General features: G+C 39.6%; 1 protein-coding gene across 4 annotated transcripts in view; it reads left to right on the forward strand.

Moving 5' to 3' along the window:
- Positions 1–15,431, forward strand: part of TNFAIP8 (TNF alpha induced protein 8) — a 129,309-nt gene that overhangs the window by 70,265 nt on the left and 43,613 nt on the right. Inside the window, exon 1 of one of the 4 annotated variants that reach the window (XM_072597138.1) lies at positions 3,969–4,505. The exons of 2 other annotated variants lie outside the window; for them this stretch is intronic. In XM_072597138.1, the coding sequence (XP_072453239.1) occupies positions 4,475–4,505 (31 nt within the window). In that variant the 5' untranslated portion in view covers positions 3,969–4,474. Of the gene's footprint in view, positions 1–3,968; positions 4,506–11,950; positions 13,085–15,431 lie in introns of those variants that run through there. One more of the 4 variants, XM_072597143.1, reaches the window with a different exon arrangement.

Here is a 15,431-nt window from a genome sequence, read left to right on the forward strand (position 1 = left end):
CAGGAAAGGTCATTTCTGTCTTCCTCCTGTAGTAAGTCCAAGGAATGTCTTGTCATGCCATCAGTGTCTCATCTCAGTCTGGGGTGGGGGTAGGGTAAATCTGAGGTTATTGAGTCTTTTGTAGGCTACTTGGCAGTTATTGGTTGAGGACATCTGCAGAAGAGACTTTGCTGTTATCTGTGACATTTCCGAAGTTGAGGTATGGTCACTTTTGTTTCTATAATTACTAGAAGTGTAGGCATCATTGATGTTTTCTAGACATTTTTCTTGGCTAAGGTCTACCCACCTTTAATCTTGCTCTCTATCATTTCCACTTCTCATCATCTTTTTCATTTCAGTGAAATAAAAAGAAAATGAGTATTACTCAGAAGAGGGAAGTGTTTTCGTATGTATCCCTTAGAGTTACATCAGCCTTTGGTCTATTTGTAGGTGAACTTAGAATGATAATGTTAATATCCAACTTGTTATTCAGTCTCAGTAACCCTCATTATTGAAATATATCCTGAAATTATCATAGATTGATTATAAATTAAGGTAAACGTTTGCTCTAGAGTTTGCCTTAAAACTAAGCAGAGTTCTTTTTTGTGTGTGTTTTTAAGAGTGCTTATTCTCTCCTTTCACAATTAATACTTAGCAATCATTTAGCATGACCAAGGCTTCTAACTTTCTAAATTTTTTGGCAGCTTTCTTTCCTGCCCAGTCTGTTTAAATTTGATGTTGCGGGATTCAGAGCATATTTTTGACATAGAGTTGAGTAAAGGAATATGTGGGCCAAAAAAAAAAGGCTATTACGGTAACAGTGATTTTTCCAAATTTGGTTTATGTAAAGAGTGTTCTGGTAGTTCTATTGATTGACTTCCTTATCTACTGATAATTTTCTAGTGTTATCCCCTAAAGACAGATGATAGGTAGAAAATATGATTTCCATTTCTCAGATGGGAAATTGAGGCTCCAACTCATTTAGCCTTTCTGAAGGTTGTAGTAAATGTGATTTGTCCATAGTTCCATGGGAATTTTTATGCTGGACTCTTCTTAATCCAAAATGTTCTATTTCCTAAATGGGTATATTTTTAAGGGCTTTTTAAGGGCTCAATGCCTTGCTTGCTAGGAATACAAATAAATTCAAGCAAGGCAGTCCCCATCCTTAGGAACCTTCCATTCTAATGGAGGAGGACAACATTTAGAGAGATGCTTTAAAAAATTGGAGAGGTATGGTGGTATTTTCTGGGAAGTCCTGGGAAATATAAGTCAAAACTTCACTCGTGGGAGCTGGAAAACCCAAGAACTAGACTCAGAGGACAATAGGTTTGGTCCTATTGGTTTAAAGCTAGAACAGAACTTAAGCATCCTTTGGTCTGAGACCTTTTTTTCAAATGAGAAACTTGAGATAACTAGGGAGGCCGAGTGTTTTCCCAAAGTAATAAGCAGCAGAATCTGAATTTGAACTTGGGTCTCTGACTACAAATCCAGTTGGGTTTTTCAACAAGTTGTGCTACCTCATTATGGGTGTGTGACCTCTATAGTCTACCTCTGTTTAAATAAAAAATAAATTAAGATGACTTCCCTCATTAGTATTTTGAAGCAATTAATCTAGTCATTTAGGAAAGTGGACCCAAGGGATCACATGTTTTCTAGACTTGCCAAACATTTCTTAACATTTCACAGAACCAATGTGACTTAAAGGTTAGCATTTGCAGTGTGCAGTTTTGCCCATTGGCCTTAGTGAATCTGTGGAAAATGTGATGTGTAAGGAAATGGACATTTTTTCTTTCTCCTGTACAAAGATAATTGATAAAGATGCTATTTTTAAAGCTTTTTTAAAAAAAACGCTTTCTATATAACTGTACCCTATGTATAGGTTGCATACACCATATTTTCCTATAGTACTGATGTGGAAAAAAATGGCTCTAATGTCTGTCAATTAACAAATAAACATTTATTAAGCTCCTTAAGTCAAGTGCTCCTTGCTCAAAGAGTTCATAGTCTAATGAGGGAGACAATGTGTAAAAAGTTATATACAAATAAGATATATACAGGATAAATTGGAGATATTCAACAGAAGCAAGTCAATAGCATGAACAGGGATCAGGAAAGGTTTTTTAGAGAAGATAGGATTTTAGCTGGGACTTGAAGGAAGCCAGAGAGGTAGGAGACTTCCTAGGAGAGAATTCCAAGCATGGGGGACAGCCAGTGAAAATGTCCTGCGTGGGAAGATAGAGTGTCTTATGCAAGGAACAACAAGGAAGCCAGTGCTACTGGATCACAGAACATGTGGGAGGAACAAGGTACAAGAAGACTGAAAAAGTAGGAGGGGACCAGGTAACGAAGAGCTTTGAATGCCCGAAGATTTTATATTTGATCCTGAAAGTAATAGGAAGCCATTGGAGTTTATTGAATGGAGAAGGCGACATGGTGATTCTTGAGGGTGTTGCACACAAAGCAATGGAAATGATAAGAAATTTAAAAATTGTCAGTTGACTTAAAGAATGAGTTGTTTCTTTTAGTTTGTGACATAGGAAAAGTGAAAAATGGGATTACATTTATCTCATATAAATGTATGTATTTATGTAGATATTGATTGATCTTGAAATTAAAGTTCAAACTGCGATGATTTTTCCCCCATTGCTTTGATGTAGAAAAGTTCATTACTCTTTTGTACTATGAGTTAATTTTATTTTCTTTGACTGGCAAAGTAGGAGGCCACGGCCTAAAACCAAGAATTTTCATAATCATCTAATCAGATTGTGGAAATATGGGTTGCATCCCACCCTCTCTTTGATAGCTAACTGTAAGATTTGTCTCCAGCACAACTATACTTATCCTTATTCCTCAGTATTTTCCCATTTACTTTCTACATTCCTGTTTCCATGACCATTCTCTTTGTTATTCTTGCTCTTAATCCCTCCCCTTCTAAGTCAGTCATTGAGCTATCATTTAACCACTACTCTGGGACCCACAGAGGCAGCTATGCAAATACCACTGTGAAAATTCCCTGTCATCCCAACACATTCACCCCCTTTGCCCATATTTCCCCTCCCTCTCTAGTCTATCTAATAGAACATGCATTTGCTCTGGGCCATCCATCTTTAACTCCTCACTCTTCCTCACCCCACACATTATATCAGCCAAGTCTTAGCATTTTTATCTCCACAACAGCTCTGGCATCTCTTCCCTTGTTTCTTCTCACAAAGCCTCAACTCCTATTCAGTCCCTTATCACTTGACACCTGGAGTATGGTCAGAGCTTCCTAACTGGTCTTGCCCTATGTACTTCCCCTCTCCAAAGCATCCTTCTCAAGGCAGCCAAAGTACTTTTCCTAAAGTGCAGGGCTGAGCATGTCACTCATCTATTTAGTAAAGTCCAGAGTCTCCCTATTGATTTAAAGATCAAATATTATTTCATCTTCAATTTCATCCTTTTAAAGTTTATTTTTTCCTATTAAGTTGTATAATGTACATACTTATGAATAGAATTATGTGTATAAAATTTATAAATTAAAAACATATTGTCGGTGCATGCTCAAAGCTTATTTATAGGAGTGTACAATCAAACATTTAGAAACCACTGTAACTTTAAGCCAGGTAACTAATTTCATTGAGAAATAAAACAAAAATTATTTTCTTTCATTGATTTTTGATCACATGGTTTCAGAAACTTATTTTTAATCAGATTAATTATGCCATAACATTAAGCATTGGTTTTACATTTTTTTCTGTTTTTTCTTGCTTCTTCTGTCTTCTCTTTTTTCTTCTCTCTCTCTCCCTCTCTCCCTCTCTCTCTTTCTCCCTTTCTCTCTTTCCTCTCTCTCTCCCTTTCTCCTCTCCCCCTCCCTCTCTCTCTTTCTCTCTGTCTCTGTCTCTCCCTCTCTCTCTCTTCCCCCCTTCTTCCCCCCCTCTCTCCCTCTCTCTCTCTCTCCCCCTCTCTCCCCCTTTCTCCTCTCCCCCTCCCTCTCTCTCTGTCTCTGTCTCTCCCTCTCTCTTTCTTCCTCCCTTTCTCCCCCCCTCCCTCTCTCTCTCTTCCTCTCTCTTTCCGTCTCCTTCCACCTCTCTCTTCTTTCTCCAGTTCTGCCTCATACTTTGCCCCTCGTTTGCCTGCATGCCCACAGAACATGCTATAACAAGTAAAACCCCACCCAGTGAAAGAACTGAAGGCTTCGGGGAAAATCCAGTGACTGAACTGTAACTACTGATATGTGAAGTCTCACAGTGCCTGTGTGCAAAGGTGCTACTTCCCCAGCAGTTGCTTGCTAGCATGCAGTTTTGAAGGGGCGGAATCCTGTTCACATAGCTGAGATGTGATTCGTCAAATTTGCAGAACTTTCCCCTTAAAATCTCTCCACGACTACCAGTCTTCCACCCCTGGGAAGTTGTTCTTTTCTTGGGTTCTTTCTTTTTTTATGGTGGGACACTGACTTGCAGCTTCTCAGGGCTTCTTGTCAACTATAATCGAGTCTTGAGCAAGTTACACAGACACCATGAACTCAGAAGCTGATGAATCAAAGGAAGGTATGGGGTGTGTGTGTGTGTGAGTGTCTGTGTGTGTGTGTGTGTGTGTGTGTGCGCGCGCGCTCGCGCTTGGTTGGGGGGAGTCGGGGGGAGTGCAAGATGGGGGCAGTCAGTGTTGGAAAAGGTGATGAGTTTTCAGTGAGCTGTACATGTTTTCTCTTTCGGAATTGCCTTTTGCAGCCAGAATAGTGGAAAAGAACTTGGATTTTGGGCTCATTTTTCAACATGTAGCCATTTAGTGGAAACGGAGACAGAGAGGAGGAGGAGGAGGAGGAGGAGGGGAGGGGAGAGACCTGGCACAGGCTCTAGAGGAAGGACTGCTCTTTAGATTTCTCTAGAAACAAAATCGCTCAAGTATTAACTCCAAGGTTTGTTTGTGAATGGTATCAACACAGCAAAGAGCTGGATCCCTCCTGGAAGAAAGCTCTAAGGATGGCAACTGAAAAAGAGGAGGCTTTGGAAATGGGAAAGGTTGTGTTTCTTAATGAAAGAGGAAACTACGAAAGAGAGAGAGAGAAGTGAAAGATCTTTATTTTAGGCATCAGCATTCATCTTCTAACTTCCTCTCCCCTAGTATTTGTGTGTGTGTTTGGGGGGGATGGATGATAAAGACAGAAATGGGAGGGGGATTTTGAGTGTGTGTTACACTGAGAGGAGTGTGTCAGTTTCCAGCTTTTCCAAAGCAGAGGGTTTCATTTACTCCCAACCTGATTGAGTGACAGGACTGGAAATGCGCCAACAAAAACACAATTATACACTCGTGTTAGTTTGGGAGTTTATTTGTATGTGGAGGGGTGTTTGTGTGCTTTATTTCCTGAAATTTTGTCTACGAAAGACCACTTGTGAGTGGGGGTAGAGAAAAATCAGAGGGTGAAAAGTTAAATACTCTTTAAGCTTGTGGAACTTTTCTTTTAAAGCACTCCCCAGGGAAACTGGCAAATTTCAGGCAAATCACAGTGGTGTTGGCAATCGACTTTGTCTGGGGAGGGACCATACAGTCTCCATTTGGGTAGAGGTTAGCCAGAGAAAAGAAGCCTTTAAGAAGGTTGATTTTCTTTTCCCTTTCTATGCCTCACTCCCTTCCCCCATTAAAGGTTATGTGTTTTATAAAGTCATTACTGTGGACCTGAGCTTACCTTATTATGCCAGTTGCGGGGAACAGGCAATAAAAAGGACGCTTGTTGGACAGGAATACAGAGCTGGCTTTGAATCAAAATGTATGGCTATAAGCAAGAATTTGAAAATTCTTACTGAAACGACTCATGGTGGGGGGATAAATGTATAATGTAACTACTAAAGCCATTTGAGGGAGATTGGAATATGGATTGTATTTTTTTTTCTTCCCTACTAACTAAAAAGTAAATAAGAATGAATGCGGGAGAAAAGTGGCAGTTAGTGTATGGGAGAACTCCATAAATCACTACAATCAATCTGTCAATCCACAAGCATTTATTAAGTGTTTACCGTGTGCTTGGCCCTGTGCAAGATACTGGAGATTCAAAAGACAAAAATACTGAAACAATCTTTGCCCTCAAGAAGGTTGTAGTCTTAGGGAGAAAAAGCATTTAAATACAGCGAGCACTGCAAACACTTAGGGGCTTAATTCTTTTTTTTCCGTTTTTGGTGGGTGGTGGAGGAGGGGAAGAAGTATTATGCATTCCTCTAGAAACATTCACTTTCCACCTACTAAGAGAAGACAGTGGTTTGCAAGTTGAGGCTTGAAAAGGCCCCTGAGTTACACACAGGAAGCTGCTAATACTCTTGTTAAGTGGACCTCCTTAGCCCTGAAAAGTCTTTTTCATTTTGGCCAGACCTTTAATAATTTAGATTCCACAAATTCTCTAGAAATAACTTGGGTGCTTTTTACAAAAATGTCTGAAATTTGAAAAAAGTCTTAAATTGATGGAGGTTGAAGGTATTTTGTAGGGGTCTGATCAAATACTTTTATCAACCAGGCAGAACTATTCTGGTTCTTGCCTGAAAGCTTAAGCAGCAGTGACTGCGTATAATATATCTGTGAGGGAGCATTCTGGGTCAGAGAATTCACCTTAGACCTTTCATGAGGGCAGAGTTTTTACTAGGCTTCAAATCTGATTATCTGAGAATTTATATTCAGTTATCACCAGTCAATCTCGGTGGAACTTTGTCAACAGCCTAATTATCAAACTTCTCCATATATGTAATAACTTGGGCTTCCCCCTTACCCCCTTTACAGTTAGCTTTCCCCCTTTAATGTTAGATCATCACTGTCTAGCCACAGAGTTTATTTTGCAGGAGAATGCTCCTGGATCTTTTCTGTCTACTTTCTTATAACAGGATATATTTTAAAGTTGTTATTCCTAACTGCCAGCAAGTGACTCAGGGATAAATATGAAGGGAGGGGAAAGACTTCATATTGTATCATGAGCCAACTTATTTGTGTGCATGCATGTGTAAAAAGGTCTCATGACTATTGGAAATTTAACCACGTTAGCCTAAAAAATTCTTGTCATTCATTGTAGTACACCATTGCCCTTTCTTTCTCTCTTTATACTTCCCTTTCACTTAAAAAATAAATACAAAAATTGCAAACACTTTGAGTTTGATTAAACATGGAATGGATATCCAACCCTTATATTGTTACTAAAGGCTAAGTGAGTTTAACATGTCTTGACTTAAACATGAAAAATGGAGAATTCAGTTAGAAATCTACTTGGAGGAAAGGATGAAGGCTATTGAAAGGAACACATCAACACTTTAGTTTCAGAGTGTAGCAAGAGTGCAGCTGTTGACTGCATACATTCCTAGTGTACATTTGCTTCTTGTAGAATGAATGCCTTTCCTTATGAAATAATTGGGAACAGGGGAAAAGTTAACAGCAGGGAAGGCCCCTAAGGCTTTCGCTCTCGTTGAACACTTAAGGCTACAAGATAAGAGATCCAAGATAATTGGAAGTAGCTTCCTTCTCCTCGCTAATGCTATCTTCTGAATTAGACACCCATTAGACTGGCCCATCGCTTTCAAAAAGGAAGATAGGTATGATAGGTAGGGTGAGTCTGGGCCACTTAACTAATTACATCCTGTATAGTGTTTGTCTTTTCAAACTATCCTTTCTGATTTACCCAAAAAGATACTTATTTACACTGATTTATTTGCACTGTACTGTAGTCCAGCTATATGCATGTTGCTGTGGCAAAGGTGTAGGTGGCATGTGTGGACCCCTTAATGCTTTCCTTGGTTGATTAGCTCCAATTTATTCTGTATATACCTTGTTTATACAAAGCTGTTTCCATGTCTCCCCCATTAGATGCACTCCTTGAGAGCAGGGACAGTCATTTGCCTTTCCTAATATCCTCAGTGCTCAGCTCAGTACCTGCTTCCTGGTAGAAACTTAATAAATGCTTATTGATTGCCAGCTGGTGCTTGTTCTGATTCTGATTCCAATATTTAGAATCAAAATCTCCAGGCCAGGGGGTTCTTGACCTTTTCTTTTTGTCACAAATCCCCTTGGCAGTTTAGTGAAGTCTATGGTGCCCTTCTAAGAATAATATTTTTGAAATGAAATTCATAGGATCATAAAAAAAAAATAAATTCTTTTGAAATAGAATTATTAGAATATTTTAAAAACAAGTTCATAGACCCCCAAGTCAAAAATCCTTTATCTAGATGAGCCCCTTCATTTTTACATAGGAAATTATGTATAGAAGGTAAGGTGGAAAGAACACTGAATTTTTAGCTAGAGGACCTGAGTTCAAATCTTGACTGTACTAATTGCTACCTGTAAGATCTTGGGCTAGTCACCCAACTTCTATGGGCTTCAGTTTCTTCTTTTGTAAAATTGGTTGTCTCTAGCAGTAATTCTATATACCTATGAAGTGACTTACCCAAGGTCACATACACAAAGTCACAGAGATAGGGTTTCAAACCTCAGCTCTCTGCTTCCCACTGTAATTTGGTTTGCCCTATAAGCACACAGCCAACTTACAGTATAGATAAACAAGACATATATATATATATATATATATATATATATATACTAGTAAGGGAAAAGCACACTTCATTCTGAGGTTGGCTTCAGATTCTTCTTTCCTTGGGAGAAAAACTTTCATTGGAGGAGCTAAGATGGGAAAGAACTGGGTAGAAAGGATCCAAGAGCAGTCATTCAAGAGAATGAGTAGAGACTAGGTAAAGGAAGCGGACTCGCCCGTATATCTCTGTTTTAAGAGTTGCATGTGTTTAATGCAAGCATAAATAGCTGCAAATGTGCCGCCTAGCCAGGACAGCTTCATCGGAAAGGAGGCACTAGGTGTTAAGACACTGGCTCTCACGTTTTTTCTTCTTACCTGTTTCATCCTCTGTCTTCCCAATCATTCATTAATCAGCAGATGTTTATTTAGCCCCTACTATATGCTTAGCATAAAAAAACATATCCTCGAGTAACTGATCATCTAATTTTGGACATGACACGTAACATACATGACACAATAGTAAGTGATATGATAAAACTACTGAATATTCAATTGGAGATAGGCTACAGAGTATAATAAGAGGTCAGGGAGGTGAGAAACCATGGCTCGATTGGAGTTGAAAGTTTCCTGGTGGAGGTGCACCTTGTAGAATTTGGACAGGCCAAGGGGAAGGGGCAAAGCAATGGGGGCACAGTTCTAGTACCCCAAAGACGTTTTCTCAGGCAGGGCGCTGGGTGTTCCATTCTGTTGCCCAGGCTTGAGCCTTAAGGCACGCTTACTTCTAATAGGTCTTACCATAGCTTATCAGTGAAGAGGCAGAAGCTTCCAAACCTAGTTAGTCCTAGGGCACAGAGAAGAACCTGGTCTGTGCAGTCAAAAGTCAGATCAGTAATTAGCATGAGATTGTGGTTTGAGAATTTTCTGGGGCCTTCTCATCTTACTATTCATTTCATAGTATTTAAGATGAGTCAGCTAACAGTAGCACAGGCACATTTTTTTTAGAGTAAATTATTTCAACCCCAAATATGTGATAAGCTTGAAAAGTAAAGCTGGGGAGGCTTTGAAAAGGCTGAAGCTTCCCACAGGAAGTGTGAGGGACTGAAGTGACAGTACGATAAATGAAGGGCTTGGTTTTACGTGGAAGAGCACAGAGCTGAAGAAGCCCTTGGAAACTGACTGAGCCAGGTGCCTGTCAATCTTAGGAATTAGAATACTTTGGAGTATCAGCTCTCTCTTATATTTCAGCATTTTCTTTATTCTACTGTCCACATTTCCTAATACCACATGGATTTCAACTTTGGGTTATTCAGATACTGATTAACCAACTAACCTTTGTGCTGTGTCATATCCTGATCTAGAGAGACAACCTGACATCATGGATAGAGTGATCTCTGTGTGTGATGCTGAACTTAACCTTAGTGTGCTCAAGCATCTCCCTAGGACTTACCTACTAAGTCATAGAGTAAGATCTGCCTCAGAAGAAGAGTGTACTTCCCTTTAGGTATTCCCCAGGGGTAGCAAACCTGTGGCCATCTAGGTCCTTGGGTATGGCCTTTTGACTGAGTCCAGGTTTTACAGAACAAATCCTTTTATTAAGGGGTTTGTTCTGTGAAGTTTAGATTCATTCAGAGGGCTGCACTTGAGGACTTAGAGCAGGCCTGCACAACCTGCGGGTTAAGAAAAAAAGAGGATGTAAATATAGGCCTGAACAACATGCCACCCTCAGGCTGCTTTGGTTACCCCACCCCACCCCCTCCAGTTGTGCAGGCCTGATTTAGTGGGCCCCCGGAAACATGGAGGCTGCAGATTCCCCACCCTTGGGTGTTCCCTATTGGGTCTCAAATTGGGAAGGAGGAGGAAGCTAGGTTTGCAGCCACCAACTCTCTTAAGTTACAGCTTTTGTTGGATCAGTAACCTTTGAATTGCCTTAAACCTGCCCTCTTTCTCTCACAGTCTTCTCCCTATCCCTCAGATGTTGTGTGTTTAGTCATTTCAGTTGTGTTCAAACTCTGACACCATTTGGGGTTTTCTTGGCAAAGATAGTGGAATGGTTTGCCATTTCCTTATCCAGCTCATTTGACAGATGAGGAAACTGAGACAAATAGGGTTAGAAAAATAGGTGCCCAGGGTCACACAACTAGTAAATATCTAAGGCCGGAACCCCTCAGATACCCATCTATACCCAGGATCAACAAGATGACTGCAGAGTCTGCCTTGGTCTGTCCCATTCCCTACCACCATCTTCCAGTCCTCTGATCAGGGATTCTATTGTCAGCATTCTCCTCACCTGTAGGTGAATTCACTTATTGGAAGAAAGAAATAAAAAGTAGATCTCCTACAAAAAAGATGAGGACCTTGTGATATATTGTACAGGGAAAAAAAACACCTTTGATATTAATAATGTTCTGGTAGTGATTTATTCATATCCTTTTTTTTATAGTAAAAAACATCATAGCCCCACTTAAGTGTTCACTAAACAAAACCTTTGTATTGATTCTTTAAACCACAATAACATCAGGGTCCTTCATCAGACTTAACATAACTGTTCAGGATGCATTACTAAGCATTACATTTGCACTTTTTCTTTCCCTCTATTTCTCCCCCCCCAAAAAAAAATTTCAAAGAAAGGAGGTGGAGTGTGAAGGAGGTTTTATATATAGGAGCATAGCCTACATGAGACACTTGACACTCTCTGTGGCTGAACTTTGGATCCTATATATACATATTAAGCATGACGTGCAGCAGAAGCTTTTAAAAATAAAACTTTTTCAAGTCAAGCCATTATCTGATTCCATTTGTTGTCTAATATGTAAAAAAGAAGTAAGCATACAAAAAGCTCATTTAAAAATCCCTTGAGGTGGCTTGCTAGATAGAGGAGGGAGAAAGATATGCTCAGAAATGATGGTGATGTAAAAATATCAATAAATAAATTGTTAATCCATTTAAACATTTCATAGGATAATAAAAATCTTGCATAACTTGCCCTTCTATTCAGTTCTCTCTTGGTCTTTCTTCATCAGTACTGGAAATTGCATTAAATATGTATACTAACAGCAGTTTTTATTTAGGAAATTCATGATGCTGAAAGATCAGAATTACATGGATTTTAAACCCTTGGCCCAGTGGCTGATAGAAATCTTGATAAAGTGGACCAAAGGTAGACAATTAGAGGAAGAGGAAAAAGGGCCTTGTAAATCCATAAAGTGGTTATTTTTTCATTTTCAAGACCTTGAGAATTTACTATTCCTGCTATAAAATATTTAGCAAATTTTTCAATGTCTATAGGAAAGTTTGCAATCATTGAGAAGCTGTAGAATTCAGGTAATAGATTTATATATATATATATATGTGTCATTCTTTAGGCAATAATTTTGCTTTAAAAGGATCATGTTAATATAATTTTTGTAGGTGAAATAATTGTAAATATATTAAGACTTCAAAATAATTCTTTTGAATACTTTTGATAAACAAAATTACTTAATTTTTTGGATTTTGTATGTAAATTTTTTTAAAGCAAGAGAGATTTGTGTGTTTGGCTGTTCAGTTTCACAGACATTAAATATTTACCTTGTAAAAATATATTGTGCTGAAGCATATTAAAAAGACACTTCAGTCCAATTCAAACAAATATCACTTGCCTACTATTATAAAAGCTGCTGTACTATGGACCAAGGTAAAGACAAATGCAACAGAACCTCTGCCCTCAGAGGATTTAAGAGTTTATTGGAAGGATCTAACATATACAGAGAGAGACAGACAGACAGACAGAGAGAAAGAGAGCACTAAAAGTTGGGGTTGTCAGGAAAGGCTTTGTATAGGAAGTGATACTTGATCTTGAAGGAAGCTGGGGCTTCTAAGAGGCAAAAGTGAACAGTGAATGCACTCCCAGAACTGTGAACACCATGTTTGAAAGTGTGGAGATAAGAGAACAGAAAACGAGTTTAGGAAGCAGCTTGTTGGCCTGTTGGGTGAGAATCTAGACTCTGTGAAGTAGAAAAATGTGAAATTAGTATGGGAAGATAAGTTGTACCAGATTGTGAAATATACATGCTTACACACACACACACACACACACACATCTCCTAAAGGAAACAGGAAGATACTGGTCATTTCTTAATAGACAAATGGTGAAGAAATTTATTTAGGCAGTTGTATACAGAATGGATCAGAGAAGACAAGGAGGGATTGATTAGAAAGTTATAGCAGTCCAAGAAAGAGGGGATAAGTAACTAAATAAACTGTGGCAGTCGTCACAGGAATAAAGACACAGATTTGGAATCAGCAAGATTTATCAAATAATGGGATATGTGTGAGTTGAGGGAAGGGTAAAGATTGAAAGGCAGCTTAGATTATAAACCTGGGTAAATGGGAACATCTAGGTACTTTCAACAAAGGAGGTTAGGAGACAAAGTGGGTTCAGGGGTCATGCTGATGAATTGTTTTGAACATGTTGATTTTGAGCATTTGGTTGATTGTGTGAACCTCTTCAGTGGAGAGAGCACAGAGAGAACAGACACTTGGAACATATAAAGCTCAGGGGATGGTGAATGGTGATCCAGCCAAAGTGATTGGGAACAAGTGGGCATACAGACAGGAGGAAAAGCCAGGAGTGAGCAGTTTCCTGGAGCTAAGGTAAGAGAACTATCCAGGAAGGGGATGGAAAGATGACTTTTCAAAGCTGCAGAGTTGGGGTAAAATAGGATGAGGACTAAGAAAAGGTCATAGGATTTAGCAGCTGAGGTCCTTGGTAACTTTGGAGAGAGAAGTTGTAGTTGAACAGTAGTGCTGAAATCCCATTACAAGGAGTTAAGAAGTGATGACAGGCAGACAATAAATATAGGCATCTGATTCTGGAGGGGTTAATTCTGAATGGGAGAAGAGACAGAAGATAACATCCTGAGGGACAATGGTGGGGACAAGCAAAGATTTGGGGCATTTTGTTTTATTTTTTAACATGGAAAGACCTGAGTATTTTTCTGGCAACAACAAGGGAACCAGTGCATTAATAAAGATTGACAATGAGAGAATAACTCAAGGGGAAGGTTCTCAGGGAAGATGGGATGGGATCAGATCAAAGGTACAAGTAGAAAAGGCTTCCTCTTTCTCAGATTAGAGCAAAGGAAGGGAGAAAGGAGATGGTGAGATATGTAATAGGGCAGAAGGGAATCACCTGATGGTCTTGAGAGAAAGAAGTGGTCTAGGGAGGTTGAAAAGGGGGGAAAAGATTATTGTAATAACTTGTATGGAGAATTGTGATCAGAGAAAAATAAAAGGATTGACATATAGCAGTCAGGGACAAATTGAGATTAGCTATTATAAGTGTATGGTGGATCCAGTCAATAACATAGCTTAAATGCTAGAACCCTTAGGAGTCAAATAATTTAAAAGTAGAGAGCAGTATAGAGTTAAAATGGTTAATTATAGAGGCCAGAGGATGGTGGAAAAGAAAAAAAAGAGAGAGAAGTAACAATGTTAGGACAGTAGTCATGGTGAGGGTGAGACAGAGGAAAATACAATAGGATGAGGTTGCAGATAAGGAGGGGAATTTCGGACATCAGGAATATTTAGGTCACATACCGATAGGTGATGGCTAAGAAAGGACCATCCCCGTGGATTGCTGTGTTGGAGTGAAAATTTAGGTCAAAGGATGTGGATGACCTGGGAAGGCATGGTGTTTAATGTAATATCAATATGCATATTCTCAAGAATGAGGCCAGGGTTTGGGGGTAGGGCATGGGGAGGGTGGTGGTAAGGGGCAGACTTGTAAAACAAATACTGAACTCCTTAAGAAAGAAGGAAGGATAAACTAGAGGTAGATAGGTGATTGTAACAGTGATCTGGACAGGATAAGGTCTTCAAAGGAGGAAAGCTTGCTAAATGATTGAAGCACAGGGAAAGTCTAAAAGTAACACGTAATGTGCCTACTCTTTCTCCTAGTCCTGTGTTGGGGGCATGAGAAGAGACCCAGTTACTGGAGAGGGAAGCCAGAGATGCTTTAGAGGATGCTAGGTTCAAGTGATTGCAGGAAGTTGGAAGGTGCAAAGAGGTCTAGGATAAGTCACTGTAGGCTGGAATTTCCAGAGGGCAAAGCAGAACAATAATTTGAGGGGGATGAGGATGAAGGGCTGCCAGTAATGTTAGCCAGTGGTGGGAAGGCTTTGCCTTAGCAGACAGACTACAACTCTGAATTTCAAGAGTTAAGAGAAAGAAGATGGTGGAAATATGCTAGACTCAAGGGGGAGGAAGTATCCTTGATTCACCTCAATAATAACAGGCAGAATCAGTTTGTTCTCTCATAAACATCAAGGAAGAGAAGAATGAACCAGGGAGAGCATCAAGTTGGGACTCTGGGTAGGTGAGATGCTGGAGATTGGGTTTCCAGGGGCCTTACTGAACTCACAATTCATACCAGTTCCTTTGCTTCATCGTACTATGGCAGGGGATGCATGACTCAGATGGTGCCCATGGCTCCATGGTTAGGCCTGAGGTCTGAGGTTCTAGTCGTGGACGAAGCATTTGAGTGTCTGAGCACACAGTGTTCAGGAAGGATTAACTTAATGTCTCTCCCAGTACAATAGATATGGGAAGTAGGTTCCAGGGCCTCCATGTCCAGTCACTGACAGAGTTTGGAGTTAAAGCCTTATCCTTCCAGGACCAGTGATGGCAGAAGTAGAAGTAAATACTGGGATAGGGGTTTAGGCATTAGCTGTGGCTTCACTAATCGGGTCTTTCTGTGATCACAGAGGACAGAAATATTGTTTTCTTAGACGTTATTATTGGTAGGTGTCTTCTGCCATCAGGAGTTACAGAAAACAAAAAAATGTGCAGAAATAACTAATACAAATTAGAATGTCAAGAAAGCACAATAGAAGGAAGCAAATAGTATTTTCAACTGGAAAAAAAACAAGGAAAGCTTCATGGAGGAAGAAGAATTGAAGCTAGCCCTTCAGGTGGACCAGGACAGTAAAAATTCAGCCAG

This window comes from Notamacropus eugenii, chromosome 3 (genome assembly GCF_028372415.1).
Source record: "Notamacropus eugenii isolate mMacEug1 chromosome 3, mMacEug1.pri_v2, whole genome shotgun sequence".
NCBI classification, from domain to species: domain Eukaryota; kingdom Metazoa; phylum Chordata; class Mammalia; order Diprotodontia; family Macropodidae; genus Notamacropus; species Notamacropus eugenii.